Here is a 17,162-nt window from a genome sequence, read left to right as displayed (position 1 = left end):
TTGACCGAACGAAAAACTTTCTCTCTGTTATATATAACAGTCAGAAAAGTAAAAATTATCGAATACATATTTATATATTGACTATGCCATTATTTAGAGGAGGGGCCCACCAGTGACCAAGCGATTCAACACTGGGAGTTCGGTCGTGGGTTCGTGCTTTGCCAAAAGGGACTGGTCACGTGGAGATTTCCGGGTTTTCTGCACGTCTGTAACGCGCAGAAAGTGTTCTAAAGTGACATAAACATTGAGAGAATCGTGCTGCCAACGACAACGACATCACCGATAATAAATGTTAATAATTCCTAACTAGTATCTTATGCATTTGAAATAAGTTATTTATATTTTAAATTACTAAATATAAATTAATTTATGATGATTTATGAAAAATAAGCAAAAGTTTGATTTTATTTAAAATATAATATTGTGTACACCCACTTCAGGGCTAAGCGAATAATTCGCTTTAATTACCTAGTGTGAACGAGTAGTTAATCTTGTTTTCGACAATGCGATTTAACTTAATTCTGCTTAAGTCTTAATCCCGCTTAAAATGTACAGTGTAAATAGGGTATTAAAAAGACCTCTCGGAAGGCATTCCCCCCTACGCAGATTGCTTAGGTGTTGCGTTGTCATAAACAAACAAACTCAGAGGAGTCTTTTAACTTTGAAATAAAAAAGTTTCTACGTTCTATCTTTATTATAAATCTATTTTTGAAGCTTCCCGAACCTATTTTGGTAACAATTTCGCCTTTGGTTAGAGTCGGAGTCGGTAAATTTTTAAACGACTTCACAACCTTGCTTTCCATAGCAGAAAGTTATTATTTTTTTTACATTACATATTGCCATATAAAAATCTTACCAGTATTAAAAGTGTTTCGGATTTAATAGAGAATAAGAATAACATGAAAAAATATTACAAAAAAAGTAAATATAGTTAGAAGAAATTAGTACAAAAAGTATGATTTTAGTCTATCGGTCTAATAATTTGGCAAGGTACTGTATATACTGTAAATAAGCAGGGATTATATAGTGAAGCTATTGGATGGGATTATTTCTTGCAAGCAAAATAGTAATCATAAACGTTTTAGATAACGCTGGCTATCATCTTTACACGTTTCGGTACTAAAACTTTTAATGTTAAACTGATTTAAAGCGATCTCTAAACATTTTTGTTTTTAGGAACTTCGTATCACTGAAATATCTCTTAAAATAAGCAATGAAATTTTTAAAGTTTTAATATGTGCGGAGAACTAAACGAAAATATTTCTTATTTCGCTTTATTATCTGCAATACAGTGTTTGCCATCACCTTATTGACCCCGCTATCTTACCGATGCCTTGCCTTGTCATGATAATATCACGTGATCTATAAAATTTTTTTATTTATTCCAAATTATCGGTAGTTGACGTACTGTACCACAGCTTTATCGCTATTAGAGTTTCTTAAACAGAATCCCGGGATTCCGGTTGTTTTTTTAACCCGGAAAATTTTTCTTATCCCGGGAAATCCCGCAAATTTCTTAAAAATTCACTTTTTTTCTTATTTTGTGTTAATGTTGAGGAAATTTTATAAATAGAAAGTATAATTAACTCATAAACTGTCAGAATACGTTTGTATTTATTAATTTTAAACCTACTTATTGGTTTTTTAAATTTTTCCTCGTTAAGGCACGTTACAAATGGTCAATAATCAATACGTAGATTATTTGTGGCAGGACTCTCAAAATTCTTTACCAGTAATATCTGGAATAATTGCGCTTACGCTGTCTTAATTTTTAACCATGCTTAGTAGCTTCAATAACTGCGTAACTCCAAGTTGTGCAAATTGGGCAAGGATACAAACGAGTACGAAGTCTGCAAGTATGAAGTTTTTCTTCATAACCTGATTATTAAAGACAAACGAAGTGATCTTTCAGGATACAAGTGAAAAAACACTTAATATTTGTTTTCTCTTAAATGCATTAAACACGATTCCAATCACATCAATTGAATCGGATAAGGCATTCTCGGTAGCAGGACTTTTCATTACTAAAATAAGAATTAGATTCACTGATCGGAGTATTGACAATCTTCGCTTTATAATCTTATAAAAATTTACAATATTTTGTACTATATTTTATTCAAAAAAACAAAAATTACCTTTTAAGTTTTTTTTTTAAATTTTTAACTCAATTCAAAGGCATTTTTGTTAATGTTGTATGCAGTTTCCAGCAAACTTTAATAAATTTTTTTCTATTTGTGAAAATTTCTACATAATTCAAATGTAATTTTTAATACATAACTTATACAGCATTATTAATATGATTTTGGAGGTGATGTTTTTTTTTTTTTTTTTTTTTTTTTTGTAATTCTTTTCGCCGTGTGGGCACAAAGAGGGCCTCTTATAGCAGGCCCATTATGGGTTCGGCCAGGCTCACAATGGGGCGGCCGGGTGGTGAGGGACAGGGACCGACATATCCGGACGGACCACCCCCCGAAAAATTCCTGGAGATTTTCCGACTCGGTCCGGATTCGATCCCGGGTCCGATCCCGGGTCCGATCCCGGGTCCCCCAGGGTGGTAGGCTGCTAACCTTGACCGCTAGGCCATCCGGCCGCTTGATTTTGGAGGTTGCAGAACGTATTAAATTACTTTAAAAAACGAAAAATAATTATATCATTTGATTCCATTATATTTTGTATATCTTAAAAATAATTAATTTTGTCCCGGGATCCCGGGAAACAGTTCATTTTTATCCCGGAATCCCGGGACAAGCAAAAGACCGGGAAATGAGAAACCCTAATCGCTGTATTATTATTAGATTGTTATTACAATTTTTATTGTAGAACGTTTCAATTATTAAACTTATCATATAAATTTTAAAATAATTTATTCCTACAACATAAAAGATTAAAAGAATTAAAAATAAAAATTATCCACAATTGAAAAAAATCCTTTATTAACGAAGCCATGTTGCAGAGTTGGCAACATATATGTGATATAGGGATGACGTCACACGTCTGATAAATTTTAAATGTATTAACTGAACTTGTGAATCTAATTATTATCTTATGTATTCTGTATTACGTAATATTTAGAGTAAACCGATTTTAATATGTATATGAATAGACGAAAATATTAATCATTCAAAAACTTGTATAGGTATAATTTGTTCAAACACGTGGATGAAAACATGCGATTCTTGTGTTCAATATCATAGAGCGAAGAGATGAATTTTATGTATTTTAATCCAATATCATTGTTTTTTATTTTATTGGAATATCAAGTTTGGATAGCGTGGATTTTGGCAACTAGTACAATATGTTTTTTTGGAATAGGTTCTCTACGACCAAATCCTTCAAAAATATTTAAATTTGCCATGTCTTACGGGAAAACATTAAATAAAAATGATCAATATCCGGAATTAATGCTTCAAATACCTAAAAGGTATTTTCAAGTTATTTAAGTTTTATATGTAATTAATTAAACTACGAAATTTGAATATAATGATTGGAATGAAAAATTAACTGGCGATTATATTTCTAATAGCATATGTACACTTATAACTATGTTTTGTACCTGAGGAAATACTTAGTTTTAATTTCTTAATACAAATATTTACCCTTCATACGAAATCTTTCACAAAAAATTTTATAAAATTCTAATATGGTTTACTTAAAATTGTATAATATTAATGATATATTTTCAGAGGTCCAATAGCAGCAGGAGGCTTATGTGATATATTTGAAGTTATACTGTGAGTAAATATATTGTATGTTTAATCTCAGACTGTAATGTGTGATTCGATGTTCAAATGTTCAATGTAAGCCTTCGTTGCTGTTGGATACGGAAACTTCAGTATTATCAAAAGTATTTAAGACTATGCCTCCAGATTTTTATTTAAGAATATAAATAACAAAGATGGATATATATTGATCAATATTTAAAGTAATTAATATAGTCTTTCGGTGTTATCAATAGACTGAATTAGAACGGTAGAAAATTTGTAAAGATTTTGAAATTTTCGGAGCACGTAAAAATCCATTTTGTAAAGTCAGATAAAATAATTGTGTAATTTATTTTGCAGGTGGTTTCGGCATTTTTATGTATTTGCGAGTATCTATCACACGCTTTTAGCTTGGATACTATATAAAGTTTATTTTCAGAGACAGCCTCCTCCTCTAATTTCGAATATTCTGGTTAGATTTTTTCTGAATACAGGAATGGTTCCTTCAGGTAATACCATAAAGAGAGTATTCAACATTATAAAATATGTTTAGAAATGATTATACTAAAAATACACATGTGAAATATATAAAAATCTTTTATTAAAAATATGAAGAAATACAAAATTATAATTTAAAAAATGGACACACAAAGTTTATTTTTTTTAAAATAAAAAACAAATGTTTATGGAAATGACACTGATTATTCTACATATATGAAAAAATTTTGTTTTAACAAAGAAATTTTTATAAAATCTATAAGAATTCATTCAGTCTAGTAAACAATATTTATATTTTTTCATATTTCAGTTTTTTAAAAATGTTATGTAAGTCCAAATTATAAGACTTTAATTTGAAAATTTAAAATCTAGATTTCTAAATATGATGATTTCAAAATTTAAATATGAAAGTTAAGAATTTTAATTTGTATCATTAAATCAGAATTTTTGCTTTTATCATATTTCTGAATTTAGAATTGAATGTATTTAAAATTAAGCATTTTATTCTTGGTTTTTATAAATTTTTTGAGTTATTATTTTTATTACTACTATATTTTAAAGTTTAATGGATTTGTTGTCTATAATTTAAATTTATAGAATGATCTAAAATTTGTTAATTTCTGTTAGGATGTAAGTACATGATAGAATAAATAGAATGTTTTAATATTTTTTACTCAATAATATTACGTTTTGTATGTGTTTTAAAAATAAATTTTAAAAGAAACTTAAAAAAAAACTTAGAGGAATTAATCTTTGTTTTAATCTGTTTAAAGTGTGTGTGATTGAACAAAATTGCTGATAATTTTGTGATGATTATTTAGTCTGATTATTGCAAGAAAATCAATTGTGTACTTAAGAAGTCAAAAATCTTTTATATTGAAAACATTCTATTTAAGTTTGATCTTCGTATTCTGAATAACTAGTTTATAATTAGCTTTCTAGAACAAATTGTTATTTTTGAACATAATCTTCAAAAATAATATGATTTGTTCTAGAAACTACAGTAGAGTCCCGTACAATGCGCAATAAAGCAAGCAACAACCCTCAAATTTTGTTGATCAAAGGTATACGTTTTTTTTTCAACTTATAGGCCAAGGTGTAATCTTTCATAAATCATGTGATAATGCAGGTTTCGATAACACGATTTCCTATAATGTGTAACGAATCCCCCACGTTGTACGGGACTCTACTGTACTATTCTAAATAAGCTGTTCAGAAACTAAAGTTGATATATAAAATATGAAAACAAAAAATTTTTGTCAGGTTTAAAGCTTTTTCAGTTTAGAAATTTGTATTAAATATAATAGGATTTTTTTTTCTCTTATGTTTAATCTGATTCATTGTTACATTTTGAGTTTTTCCAATTAATTTGAATTAATTGGATATTTTATAATTTGTGTTAAAAAAGAAGAATAAAAAAACAAATATAGTCATTAATAAGGATTTGAAATAAGGGGAAAAGAGTAAAATAAACAAATTTATCTGAAATTTGCTATAATTGAAAAAAGATGGGGAATTTCTAAATTAATTTTTTTAATTATCATATTTTGATAGCATAAATAGACATGTAATAGAGTCTTAATTAATATTTATTATTATAAATTAAATATGATTTCATTTATATATATTGTGATTAACACAAATTTTTCAGCTATACCAGAGGCTGTTGTTATTTCTATGGTGCTGATATTATTACATGTTTATCGACGGTTTTATGAATGCTATTTTGTTTCTGTCTTTTCAAATGCAAAAATGAATTTACCACATTATATTTTTGGTTACTGTTTTTATTTTGGGGTTGGTCTTTCTCTTCTCTCAGAAGCTCCAGGTTTCACAAAGCCAGGTGAGTTCTTAAATCTTTATTAACCTATATTATTATTTTTTATTAAATAGTAGGTTTAATATAAAATTTAAACATTTTTTATAAAAACAACTTTTTTAAAAATAAATTATAAAACAAGAGTACTTGAAATTGATAGTATTATTATTTCAAGTATCTATCTTTATGTGTAAACTATACTCTTTAATTCTTTAAAAATTTACAAGACTTTTTAAAGCATATAGATAATCTATAAAGGTGTCTTCACTCATTCTTTCCACACAAATAGGAAAAGTAATTCAACATGCATCAAACTCCTTGAATTTGTTCTTTGCTAGATTTGCTACATAAATAATGCTAGTTAGATACAATTACCAATTAGATACAAGACTACCAATTTACCATTCATAAAAAACAAAATTTCTTTTGGTTTTGTTTTTTTACAATTAAATATAGTCTTAAAAATATTTCTAACTTAAAGAATGTTTATTTAAAAATATTTTGAAATTTAGATTTTTAAATAAAATCATTATTTTTTTTAATAATTGTCATCATTAACAACAACATTTGGAATAACATGGAATAGAAATTAATCAACCATCAGAAAATGGAAGTGATAACAGTTGCAATACCAGCAAGATCTGTTACTTTAATAGCTAATGAGAAAACATATACAAGTAGATTATATCGGAAAATAATAATACACAGAACATACTGTATAATACATAGAAAAAATTTTGGATGGCATGACAGAGATGTGAATGTGGAGCGTGAATGTCAAGGATTGCACTGCAAGTACAGATAACCATCAATATATGTAATTTCAATTAATGCAGGCCTATTCTGAGGGAATTCAACATTGCCACCTCAACACAGCTGGTAATGTTGAATCTAGAAGAGGAACTGTAGTTTTCTTAGTGCTGTTCTTTTATTTGGATACTTTTTTGGATACTGCTTTTATTTACTTATTTTTATTTGGATAGTTTCTGTTTTCATGTTTCATGTAATTCTGCTTTAATTCTTCAGCATTTACAGAAAACTCTAAAAGAGAAAAAACAAAAAGAAAGATAGCAACTATGCATCTGATGATTGATAAATATTTTGCTTGATTTAAAAAGTCTTTCTTTTTGGGCTATTTTAGTGGCTAGTCTAAATTCTCTATAATCAATCTTTATTTTTATTTTCTATGATTTGTGTTCATTTTTGAGTGCAGCTACACTATATTTTGTCTAAAATCTTTAATTAGTAAGTAATTCTTTAAGAAACTTTTTAAATTTGATTTCTTCATTTTCATCTGTCCAAGTGAATATAATTGTAAAAATTATGATCCCAGATGACTTCTTAATGATGTCATTCACAAATTAATTTATTTTCTGTTATTGTTAACTTTGATATGTGTGGTTTTGATATATGTGGTGTATTTTCAGAACCAATTAACTATACATACCAAGGGTTACTTGTACTTCTATATTAATCAAAAATTTGTCTCCTAATAAAGATACCACTGTCCAAAATAGCAGTCACTGAACTAGTATACCATAAAACCAACATGCACTCACTATCTTATTGCTCTATCAGATTGAGTAAAGCTACATTTCCTGATTCAGAGGTTGTGAATAGAATGTCCTGTGGAAGAACAAAGGGAGAATTTTGAAAATGTGTTGGTTCCATTACAGTACAGAGTTGATTCTATTAGGTCTCACAAATGATTAGACTTTTTACAATATATATTGTGATTCAATAAATTGCATAACATATTGTAAAAAGTATAATATAAGTAACAAAAAAAATATATATATATATTTTCCCTATCCTTAGATATTTTGATTTGAAAAAAAGCATTTCAAATTGTTTTCCTAATTTTTATGACGATTATAATGAAACTACAGAAAACAAACCAAGAGATTGTTGATATCTTGTCCAAATATAAAGTAGACTTTGATTGTCTGCATATTTAGTAGACAGTGAAATGTAAATTTTGGCAAATTCTACTCAGTATGTAAACTTCTTACTAAAGAAAATGAAAAGATCTTAGGTGCCTTGCACACTTTGCACACATTACTGCTAAAAAGGATATGATTAACTTACAGTGATACCTTGATAATCCATCCGAAAACAATCAGCGAAATCTGCAACTGACGAAAACCAAGGCAATTATTTCCATGCGAATCAATGTAAATCCAATTAATTTGTTCTAGACGCTCCAAAATACATACCAAAAACACATTTTATAGAGAATTAATACAGTGTTAAATACTAAAAGCAATAAGAAATTAACATAAAAGTCTAATTAGCATTAAGATGAAAGCAATGGAATTGTTTGGCTAGACACGCAGAGTAATGTCTTGTCTTGTAGAAGCTAGTTGGACATGAGTTTCAAGCCTATATCACCCAGTGTGATGTAATTGTTATGTAATAGTAGTTGTATGCATTTATGATGGTCATATTGAGGGGAATAATGCCTTCCGGGAAATCCGTTTAAGGGTAATTGGCCCGTATTCAGGCATTACAGACGTGGAGAAAACCCGGAAAACTTCATGTGGCCAGCCTGCCCTGGCAAAGCACGAACCCAGGACCGAACTCCCAGTGTTCAGGGAACGGAACCATTGGCCAATGGTGAGCTATCATGGGGTAAAGTTCACACAACAAGAAATAACGCCACACTGTGCCGGAAAATGCGTGGGTCGCCTTTTGTTTTCACAAAATTAGCAGCGAGGTCATTTGAGCACACCGATGAAATCCGAGGCAATCAACGAAAACCGAGACAAATTTTTCGCGGAAAAAAATCAACAAAAACTGAAACCAACGATAACCGAAGTCAATGAAAACCGAGGTATTACTGTATACTTATTATATTGAGGTTTTCATAATAAAAGGCTCATTTTTCAATTTCTTTAAAATATGAAGTATCTAATGAGATTTTATTTTATAGAAGTGGAAAGAGAGAGCTTTCTTAGACGTGCCAAAAAGATCTCTATCATTACTACTGGTCATAGAAAAAATATTAGTGTTGGCCCATTATAAAATCTTATTTTCAAAGTCTAGGACAAGAGAAATGTCTTTTTCTAATATGGAAATGCATTGAGGAATGAGACAAGAGAAAAGGATTATAGTAAAACAGAAATTTATATGCTATTTCTCCAAAACATTTTGAGGATGTTTGAAGAGACCAAGTCTGGAAAAGGATAAACTAGTTGTTTGATTTCATGCTTAGGTTGCAGAAAAAGCTCATACAATGAAAAAATGGTTCTTTTGGAAACACAACTATTTTAGTTCCATAAAATGTTTTCAGAAAAGACAAACCCATTTAAACAGGACTTTCTCAATGTTTTAATTAAAACTATTGGTTATCTGAAATTCAAATAGGCAGTTATTTGTCAATCAGAACAAATCTGTGAATAAAAACTGGATGGACATTTTTAGAGAGCTGAAAACTAATTCATAAAAGTTCAAAGATCTGATGTTGCTTATAAATAAAATCTTAAATATTCCATGTTCAAATGCTTTTATGGAGATGATATTTAGCTTCATGTCATCATACAGGAACTGGTGTAATGTAGGCTTAATGAGAACAGAGTTGTAAGTTAATTAAGTCACTCACAACCTTTTAGAGCAGCAAAAATTTTTAATAACTAATGTTTTAGGTTACATTTAATAGCTATTCTCAGGTTTACATGTTTTTAATCGAATGGTTTAGAACACTAGAAAATGGAACATAAATTTTGAGAATGCTGAATGAATTTTTAAATTGAAACAAAAATAAATACCATAAATACTAGAAATATAAAATAAATGTATTTTTTATTATTATTATTTAAAGACATAAATAAATGTTACACTTAAGGGGAGGAAAACGAAAGATAAAAATAAAGTTGACAACTGTAAAGTTGGATATATACATGATAAAAAAAATGTGCCATTGTGCACTGATCTATAAAATTTCCAGGGCTTCAGTGTGTTGAAAAAGATGTTTATTTCTGATAGTCTTGATGATCTTGGTCCATTCCCACTGTACTTGACTGAATTGTCTAATGTGTGAGCTATCAGTTCCTACTCATCTCCAACTTTAAGGTTGTCTACTTTGTATATTTATTTTTATCTTTTGTTTCTGCTGTTGAGGGTGACATTTATTTATATGCTTTCTATTTTTTATTATTTTTATTTATTTATTTTATATTTTTATCATTTGTATTTATAGTGTTTATTTCTGTTAGTTTTATTTTTGTTTCAATTTAAACAAGTAAAACGGCAAAGCCATTTTTGGGATGAGACTGTCTTGGAGAGCATGAGCAATGCATGTGCAAATCTTGCACTCATGCTTGTTTGTAGAAACAGTCTCAGCATTTTGTATTTTCTTTTGACCTGGTTCTCGGTCCTCTCGGTTCTCTGGTTTATTTTATGTGCGCATGATTTGGGCACCAAATACTCTGTGCCAAATTGCAACTCCTGACATGTACTCCTTCATACCTCTAAGGTGTACAGCCGTTGACAGCAGCACAATTTTAGAGATGAAACGTAGTCTTGTCAAAAATTGTTCAGTGTTTTCAAAATTTGTTCCCTTTTCTTGTGTTCTAAATCATTCGATTGAAAATTTGTAAACCTGAGAATAGCCATTAAAATGTGACTCAGGAAATGTTGAAATTTTGAGATGTGAAAAAAAATTTGAAGGCTTTTTTCTGATATGTGTGGGGGAGGAGGCACAATTTTGTTCACTTATAATAACTCCTGTATGTTTTGTCGAAAATTTCTGAAATTTTGCATGGAGGTTTCTCTATTAGGGGGATTGATGCCATTAAATTTTGGTGATTAAAGGTTGAGTTGGTAGGGAGTCTTAAAACAAGTCTTACAGTTTTTGTGTTCTTTTATTCGTATTTTTAACTGTCTTCCTGTTATTCCAATTTATGCTTTTGTATTTCTATTACAATAACATTTTAATTCATATATTATGCCCGTTTTGTTTAATTTTTTTTTATTCCTGTAATATTAGTTTAAGTGAAAAATAAAAATTAAACAGCTGTAAATATGAATTAAAATGTGATTGTAATAGAAATACAGGAGATTGCATTGGAGTAACAGGAAGACAGTTAAAAATATGAATAAAAGAACACATAACAGCTTTAAGACTTAAACATCAATAGTCACCATGGATAATACATCAAAAATAAAATAATTGTAAAATATTATTATACAAAAGAAATACCAAAAAAGAAAAGAAAAATTAAAGAACATTTTGTAATAAGCCTTTTAGATACCCTAATCTTACTTACCTACTTCAGATTAGTAAATTTTATAAATATACACAGATATTAGTAACTTTTTGTTGGTTTCTATTGTTAATTTCTTATAAAATTCTTTAATTGTATTCAATTATTTTATTAAATTGAATAACTATTATAGGAAAACATCATGTCACTATTCATAAATTATATAACAGAAATTTTTGTGTGTATCTTTCAGGTGGCTTAAAGGATATTAATTTTTCTCAAAGTTGGTTAAAAATAAATCATTTGATTGGAATAACACTTTTTTTGTGGGCTTGGTATAATCAACACAAATGCTTTAAAATTCTTGCAGAATTAAGAAAAAATAATAAAGGTAAGAATATTATTGCATTCTTTTAATCAGTATATAATGATTACATTTTGATGATTTTGATATAGTAAGTTGTCATTTGTATTTTTTTTATTATTAATGTTTCATACCAAATTATCTCTCTCTTGTTCTTTTATATCCAGGTGCAATTGTATCAGCTAAATATTTGATTCCAAAGGGACATTTATTTGAAAATGTGACAAATCCACATTATCTCTATGAGATAATTTTATATTTTGCAATATTAATAATTTTAGGTTTCAAAAATATAACATGGTGGTTACTTATGCTCTGGATCATTACTTCACACATTTTGATGGCCATTTCCTCACATAACTGGTATAAAGAAAATTTTCCAAAATTTGCATTAACTCGAAAAGCAATAATTCCATATATACTGTAAGATATCTAATTTTATTTAATAAGAATAAAATTAAAATCACTGTTTTTTTATTTATCAACTTTTATACAGAATTATAATGTTAATTTTCCTATTCAAGATGTAATTATTGTAATTAATATCAGTTTATATTAAAATGTTGTTATATTTAATTAAACTTTTTTTTTAAAAATACATTATATAAATTCATAAATAAAGTTGAATATTTTGACTTTACTAATAATTAACATTTAAAAAAACACAATGACATTATATTAATAAAAACCTTTTAAAGATTCAAATTAATAAAAATCAAATACTGTATTTAAAACTGTGCTTATATAATTTTGATAGCTACAGTTTTATGAAATTAATTAATAATTTAATATAGAGTTTTATACTGATCTTTATAAAAAAATAAAAGTTTATGGAATTGTAACTTATTAATAAATTATTAATAGTGATTTATTGTAATTTTAAATTAAGAATAAACATGTAAAATAAATGATAAAATTAATATAATTTTGTAAAAGTAGAGAAAAAAACATTGATATTATTCTTGATTAAAATTATGCTCATTTTTGATACGATATTACTATAAAATAGACATGGTTATAAATTTCAGCAATGTTTTCTGTACAGGTACTGTACATTTTTTATAAATTAAGTAAAACAGTATTGCTATTCCTTGAAATAGCAGCAGATTACAACATTAGTTATTTAAATTAATAATTTTTATTTACATAAGAGAAGCAATTAACATTGTCTTTCATTTGCATTTAAAAGTGGCATGATAATTGCTTTTAGAAACTTGTCCAATGTCCTGCTATTTCTAAGTTAAAATAATTTGAACTAAATATTGACAATTACAGATACATTTTGGATTTAAAGAGAATTTCATTTTAAATGAAATTATTTGGTGTTATGCACATATAATTTCACTTACGAATATATTTTTTATTATATTATGTATACGTTTATTTATTATAACAATGAAAAACTTGTATAGTCAATTTAAAGAGGTTTTAATTTTGATATGTACACTTATTATTCTTTGGGCTTCTTTCTAAAATAATTTATTTAATAATCTTCAAAAATTTTCATGGCACACCAACCTGATTCTCTTTCAGCACATTTGTTGAAAATCACTGATGTAAAAGAATAACAATTTTTACATCAGTTATTATACAGCTAATAGATCTATATACAAAAGTTTTAAGTAGTACTCTTTTTCTTCAAAAAATACTGCTGGTAGACATGTATAATGACAACATATAGAATTATTTTTACTGAGAAACTGCTGGTATAACATGCTGCCATGTTCTGGCTTAAAAATAGCCATAGTATTAAGAATTAAAATATGTATTTTTTTTCTTGCATTTTGATAGGAATGCTCACAAGTTAAATGACAAACGTTAACAGAAACAAATAATTTCTTAATATATTCATATACAAGTTTGCTTTGGATGATGTGGATGGAACCTTGGTTAATTAGAATTCTACTGACTGTATTTCAAAATAGCTTATTTGTTTTCCTTTATCTAAAATTTCATATATATTAAGTATTGTTACCCTTTCTACTTTAAATTGAAACTATAAAACATAATATTGACATAGACAGCTCTTATTTTAAAACTTACAATTTAATCTTTTACTATCAATTTCTTTATTTTATTGAAATGTTTTACTCAATTTCATGAAATACTGTACTTCATTTTCTCTTTGATCTATATTTATGAGAAGTATGATTAAGTGAATATAAAAGTTTTGTGGAACAAAGTTTCACAGCAATGAAATTTTATTATCTCACAGGGACAGACAGTTTAAAAATACACTTCCCATTTAAAAAGTTTTTCTTACTAATGAAATACAAATACTTGATTACTTCAAAAAAAATTTGCTTAGGCTGGTGACTAATTTGGTTAGTAAATTTGATTTTCTATAATTTATTGATTATTAAAAATTTTTTCACATGCACAAAAAAATATAATGAACTTAATCCATGTTTCAACAGCATAAGTGGAAACCTATTTTTAAATTTATGTTGTCTTTTTTTTAAAAGAAATTCTGTTGTTATATAATTTACCCTGTTTTTTCTAAAATAATTTTCTAAATAATAATTGTATTTATTGGTAAACATTTTCAGTATGTATAAGTGAATGATTTGTTAAAAATGATTTTCCTGTTAATTATAACAGATACCATTCAAATTTCTTTTACATGTAGTTTTTAACTATTCGAAAATGATTGTTATAAGTAAAACTTTACAGGTAAATACTTCAATAGAGTTGTTGCAGATTAAAACAGTACTTTTTGAATCAATGAGTATCATTTTTGGAATAGAATTAAATGTGTATCACATCATCGGTAGTTCATTTATAGCAAAATAAACAATATCCGAAGCACTTTTTTATGTAAAATTTCTATTTGAAATGTTAGACCTTATCTGCAGATTTAAATGCATCTGAATGTAGTGATGGATTACATAGTTAAATGTTTTATTGAAAATCACGCTTTTGGAACCGAATTTGAGAAATAAAACAAATTTTAACTGTATTCATTAATTAATATGACTTTGTGTCCTTACTTAATTTGAACTTATTTCGTCTACTAGTACTTTATCAATTAACAGGACTTATTATACTGGATTTATGGATGCAGCAATTAGGTCTTACAGATCAGAAATAATATTGTTTATTTAAATCACCTGAACAATACACTTTAACATTGTGTTTTGGACCTGTTTGTCCCTCATCAGAGGCATTTAAAAGACTGTAACAAAATGTCTTTTAATTATAGAAAATGTCTTTTAAACTAGTAGACCAGATAAGTTTAAATTTAACTGTATTCGTTGATTATTTATATTAAATTATTTTATTTATTAATACAGTATTTAAATTTTCGTGATGGAATTTTCACTGCATAGCACAGGTCAATTACCAACTTTACCTATAATATAAAGTCTATATCTAAATAAATTCTTCCCTTTCAGTTTCATTAATAATTAGCTGATAGGATATCATTCAATAATAATGGGACAATTAGAGAAAATTGCTTTAATAATAATAAACTAATACAGGTTAACGAAATTTTGAGGACTTAAAAACTATTGATAGTAATCAAAGGTTGATTCTACACATTTTTCATAAAAATTGCGACGCTCAACTTCAGAATTGACGTAAAAGGAAGCAGGAGGGTAGTAATTGTTACAAGGGTAGGTTGTTGACACGTGGACTGGTAGGTTACTGACCTTTTCTTTCAATTAGAATATTATTCATCGGAGAATTTTATATAAATTATATTTGGCAAAGAATTAATTTGATTAGCCATCATACGACGCAAATTCACAAACGTATTGGCACACGCACGATTATTATTATTCTCTGCGAGTATTCGATATTGACGCCATACTCATGACCTTGACAATGAAGTTTGTTTATTTTAATCCTATATCGTTAAGTTTACTTTTATTACAATATCCGGTGAGGACATTGTGGATAATAGAATGCTTTGTGATGATTACATTTGGATTAGGATCTTTATGGAAAAATTCACCAAAAATGCTCAATACACTAATCTATGGAAAAGCCTTTAAGGAAAAAAATGAATACAGAGAAATACCGAAGGTTCCTAAAAGGTAAATTTTACTACTATTGAATATTTGTGAAACAGAATTTTATATAAAAATGGATCATTAACTAATATTAAGCGTAATAACAAATAGTTAAAAGCAAAATATTTTTATTTGACGGAAGTATTTCGAAGTATTGTAAAAAAAAACTTTATCTATCAGTCAATTTACGCGTATTTCTTCTACCTCAGTCTAATTTCGTCGTCTTTTGGTTAATTAATTAAATCCTAATTCCTCATGCTTAAAACTGTATAAATGTGAACGTTTCATCATGATCTAGTTTATATAAATTGTTTTTAGTTTTAGATGTTTTCCAAAAAATCTTAAGCTGGATTTCGTCGAGCGATTTTAACGCTATTGGGACTGCACATGCATGACCTAAAAAAATAAGCGTCCAAATCACGCGGTTAGGCCACGGAGGCAAGGAGTGCACTAAACCAGTTTTTTTATTGTCTAGGTCGAAGACCGCTAAACTAGCAGTTTACCATGCCCGGCCCTTTCAAAACTTTTGGTCTTTAACTCTGTTCTGTGGCCACCAAGAGTGTCTTTTTATCGCACCCACTATGAGTTCGTCCAGTTCCACAATGGGAATGCTGGATGATGATGAACGGAGTTTTCTCTGTATGTGTGGGGGGAACACCCATCCATTCATTCATCTTATATGAAGCTTAATAACTACCGTGCTTTTAGTCAAAAATTTTGCAAGGAGATTTGTTTGTTAGGTGGATTGATGCTATTAAATTTTGGTGAGAAAGGTCGAGGGGGTAGGGAGATAAAGGGAGACGTGTGTATCTTCAGTAGGGTCAGATTTAATGACTATTTTACTTGTTATTAGCGTTTATAATTTTTTATAAAACCCATCCCTACCCTCAAAATTAAGCCTTTTGCCATTTTTTAATAGTTAAAAATATAAAAAGTTTTTAATAAAATGTAACAGATGGCGCCACCAAATTTTACCGGGAAAGTTCAGCAACTCGTTGCTGGATTTTTTAAATGAGGGAATTAATATCTATATATTAATTCGGTACTGTCCGGCTTCATTTGAGAGAACGGCTGAGAATACAAATGTGGTTCAGGTATCAAATGAAACTCTTGTCCTGTAAATCAGCGATTCTTAGGGCTGTTTCACACTGTCACCGACTGGTCCGACCGGTCCGATCCTATAATCGGACCGACAAGTAGTAAAAGAATTCACACTGAATACGATTATGTCGGTGGCCGACTCGTAAGGACCAATCGGAACGCGTCTTACAGGTCAGAACACTAGCCAATCGTGGTAAGTTTTTCAATTTTAAACAGAAAACATGGCCGTCATTGAAAGGTTGTCGTGTGTACTCGTGTTCGCGGGCTAACGACACCATTTTAGCATTTTTAATGTTGCTTTCTCTTGTAAATGAAATGTATTATGGTGAATTAAAGTAATTCGTTTTGTTAATATCGATGAGCGCCTGCGTATTTCTTAATAAAGTTGTTCTTAAACGAAGCAAATAGACGGAAATAAAAAATCGTTCGTAACTTTTAAACGGTTGATCGTAAGTAATT

General features: G+C 28.3%; 1 protein-coding gene across 2 annotated transcripts; it reads left to right on the top strand.

Annotated features, from left to right (window-relative positions):
* Positions 1 to 2,991: 2,991 nt before the first annotated feature.
* Positions 2,992 to 14,545, top strand: LOC136980345 (polyprenol reductase-like). Of its 2 annotated transcripts, none has more exons than XM_067276437.1 (6): positions 2,992 to 3,421; positions 4,062 to 4,210; positions 5,851 to 6,042; positions 11,476 to 11,613; positions 11,754 to 12,009; positions 14,260 to 14,545. In XM_067276437.1, the coding sequence occupies exons 1-6, from the start codon at positions 3,204 to 3,206 to the stop codon at positions 14,261 to 14,263; spliced, it is 957 nt and encodes a 318-aa protein (XP_067132538.1). In that variant the 5' UTR covers positions 2,992 to 3,203; the 3' UTR covers positions 14,264 to 14,545. The 2 variants fall into 2 exon arrangements, with proteins under 2 accessions (XP_067132538.1, XP_067132537.1); XM_067276436.1 differs by having other exon boundaries at positions 14,188 to 14,545.
* The last annotated feature ends 2,617 nt before the right edge of the window (positions 14,546 to 17,162 follow it).

Source organism: Centruroides vittatus, unplaced genomic scaffold (assembly GCF_030686945.1).
Source record: "Centruroides vittatus isolate TY-2023 unplaced genomic scaffold, ASM3068694v2 contig_694, whole genome shotgun sequence".
Classification (NCBI taxonomy): domain Eukaryota; kingdom Metazoa; phylum Arthropoda; class Arachnida; order Scorpiones; family Buthidae; genus Centruroides; species Centruroides vittatus.
This window is presented reverse-complemented; position numbering and strand designations above follow the sequence as displayed.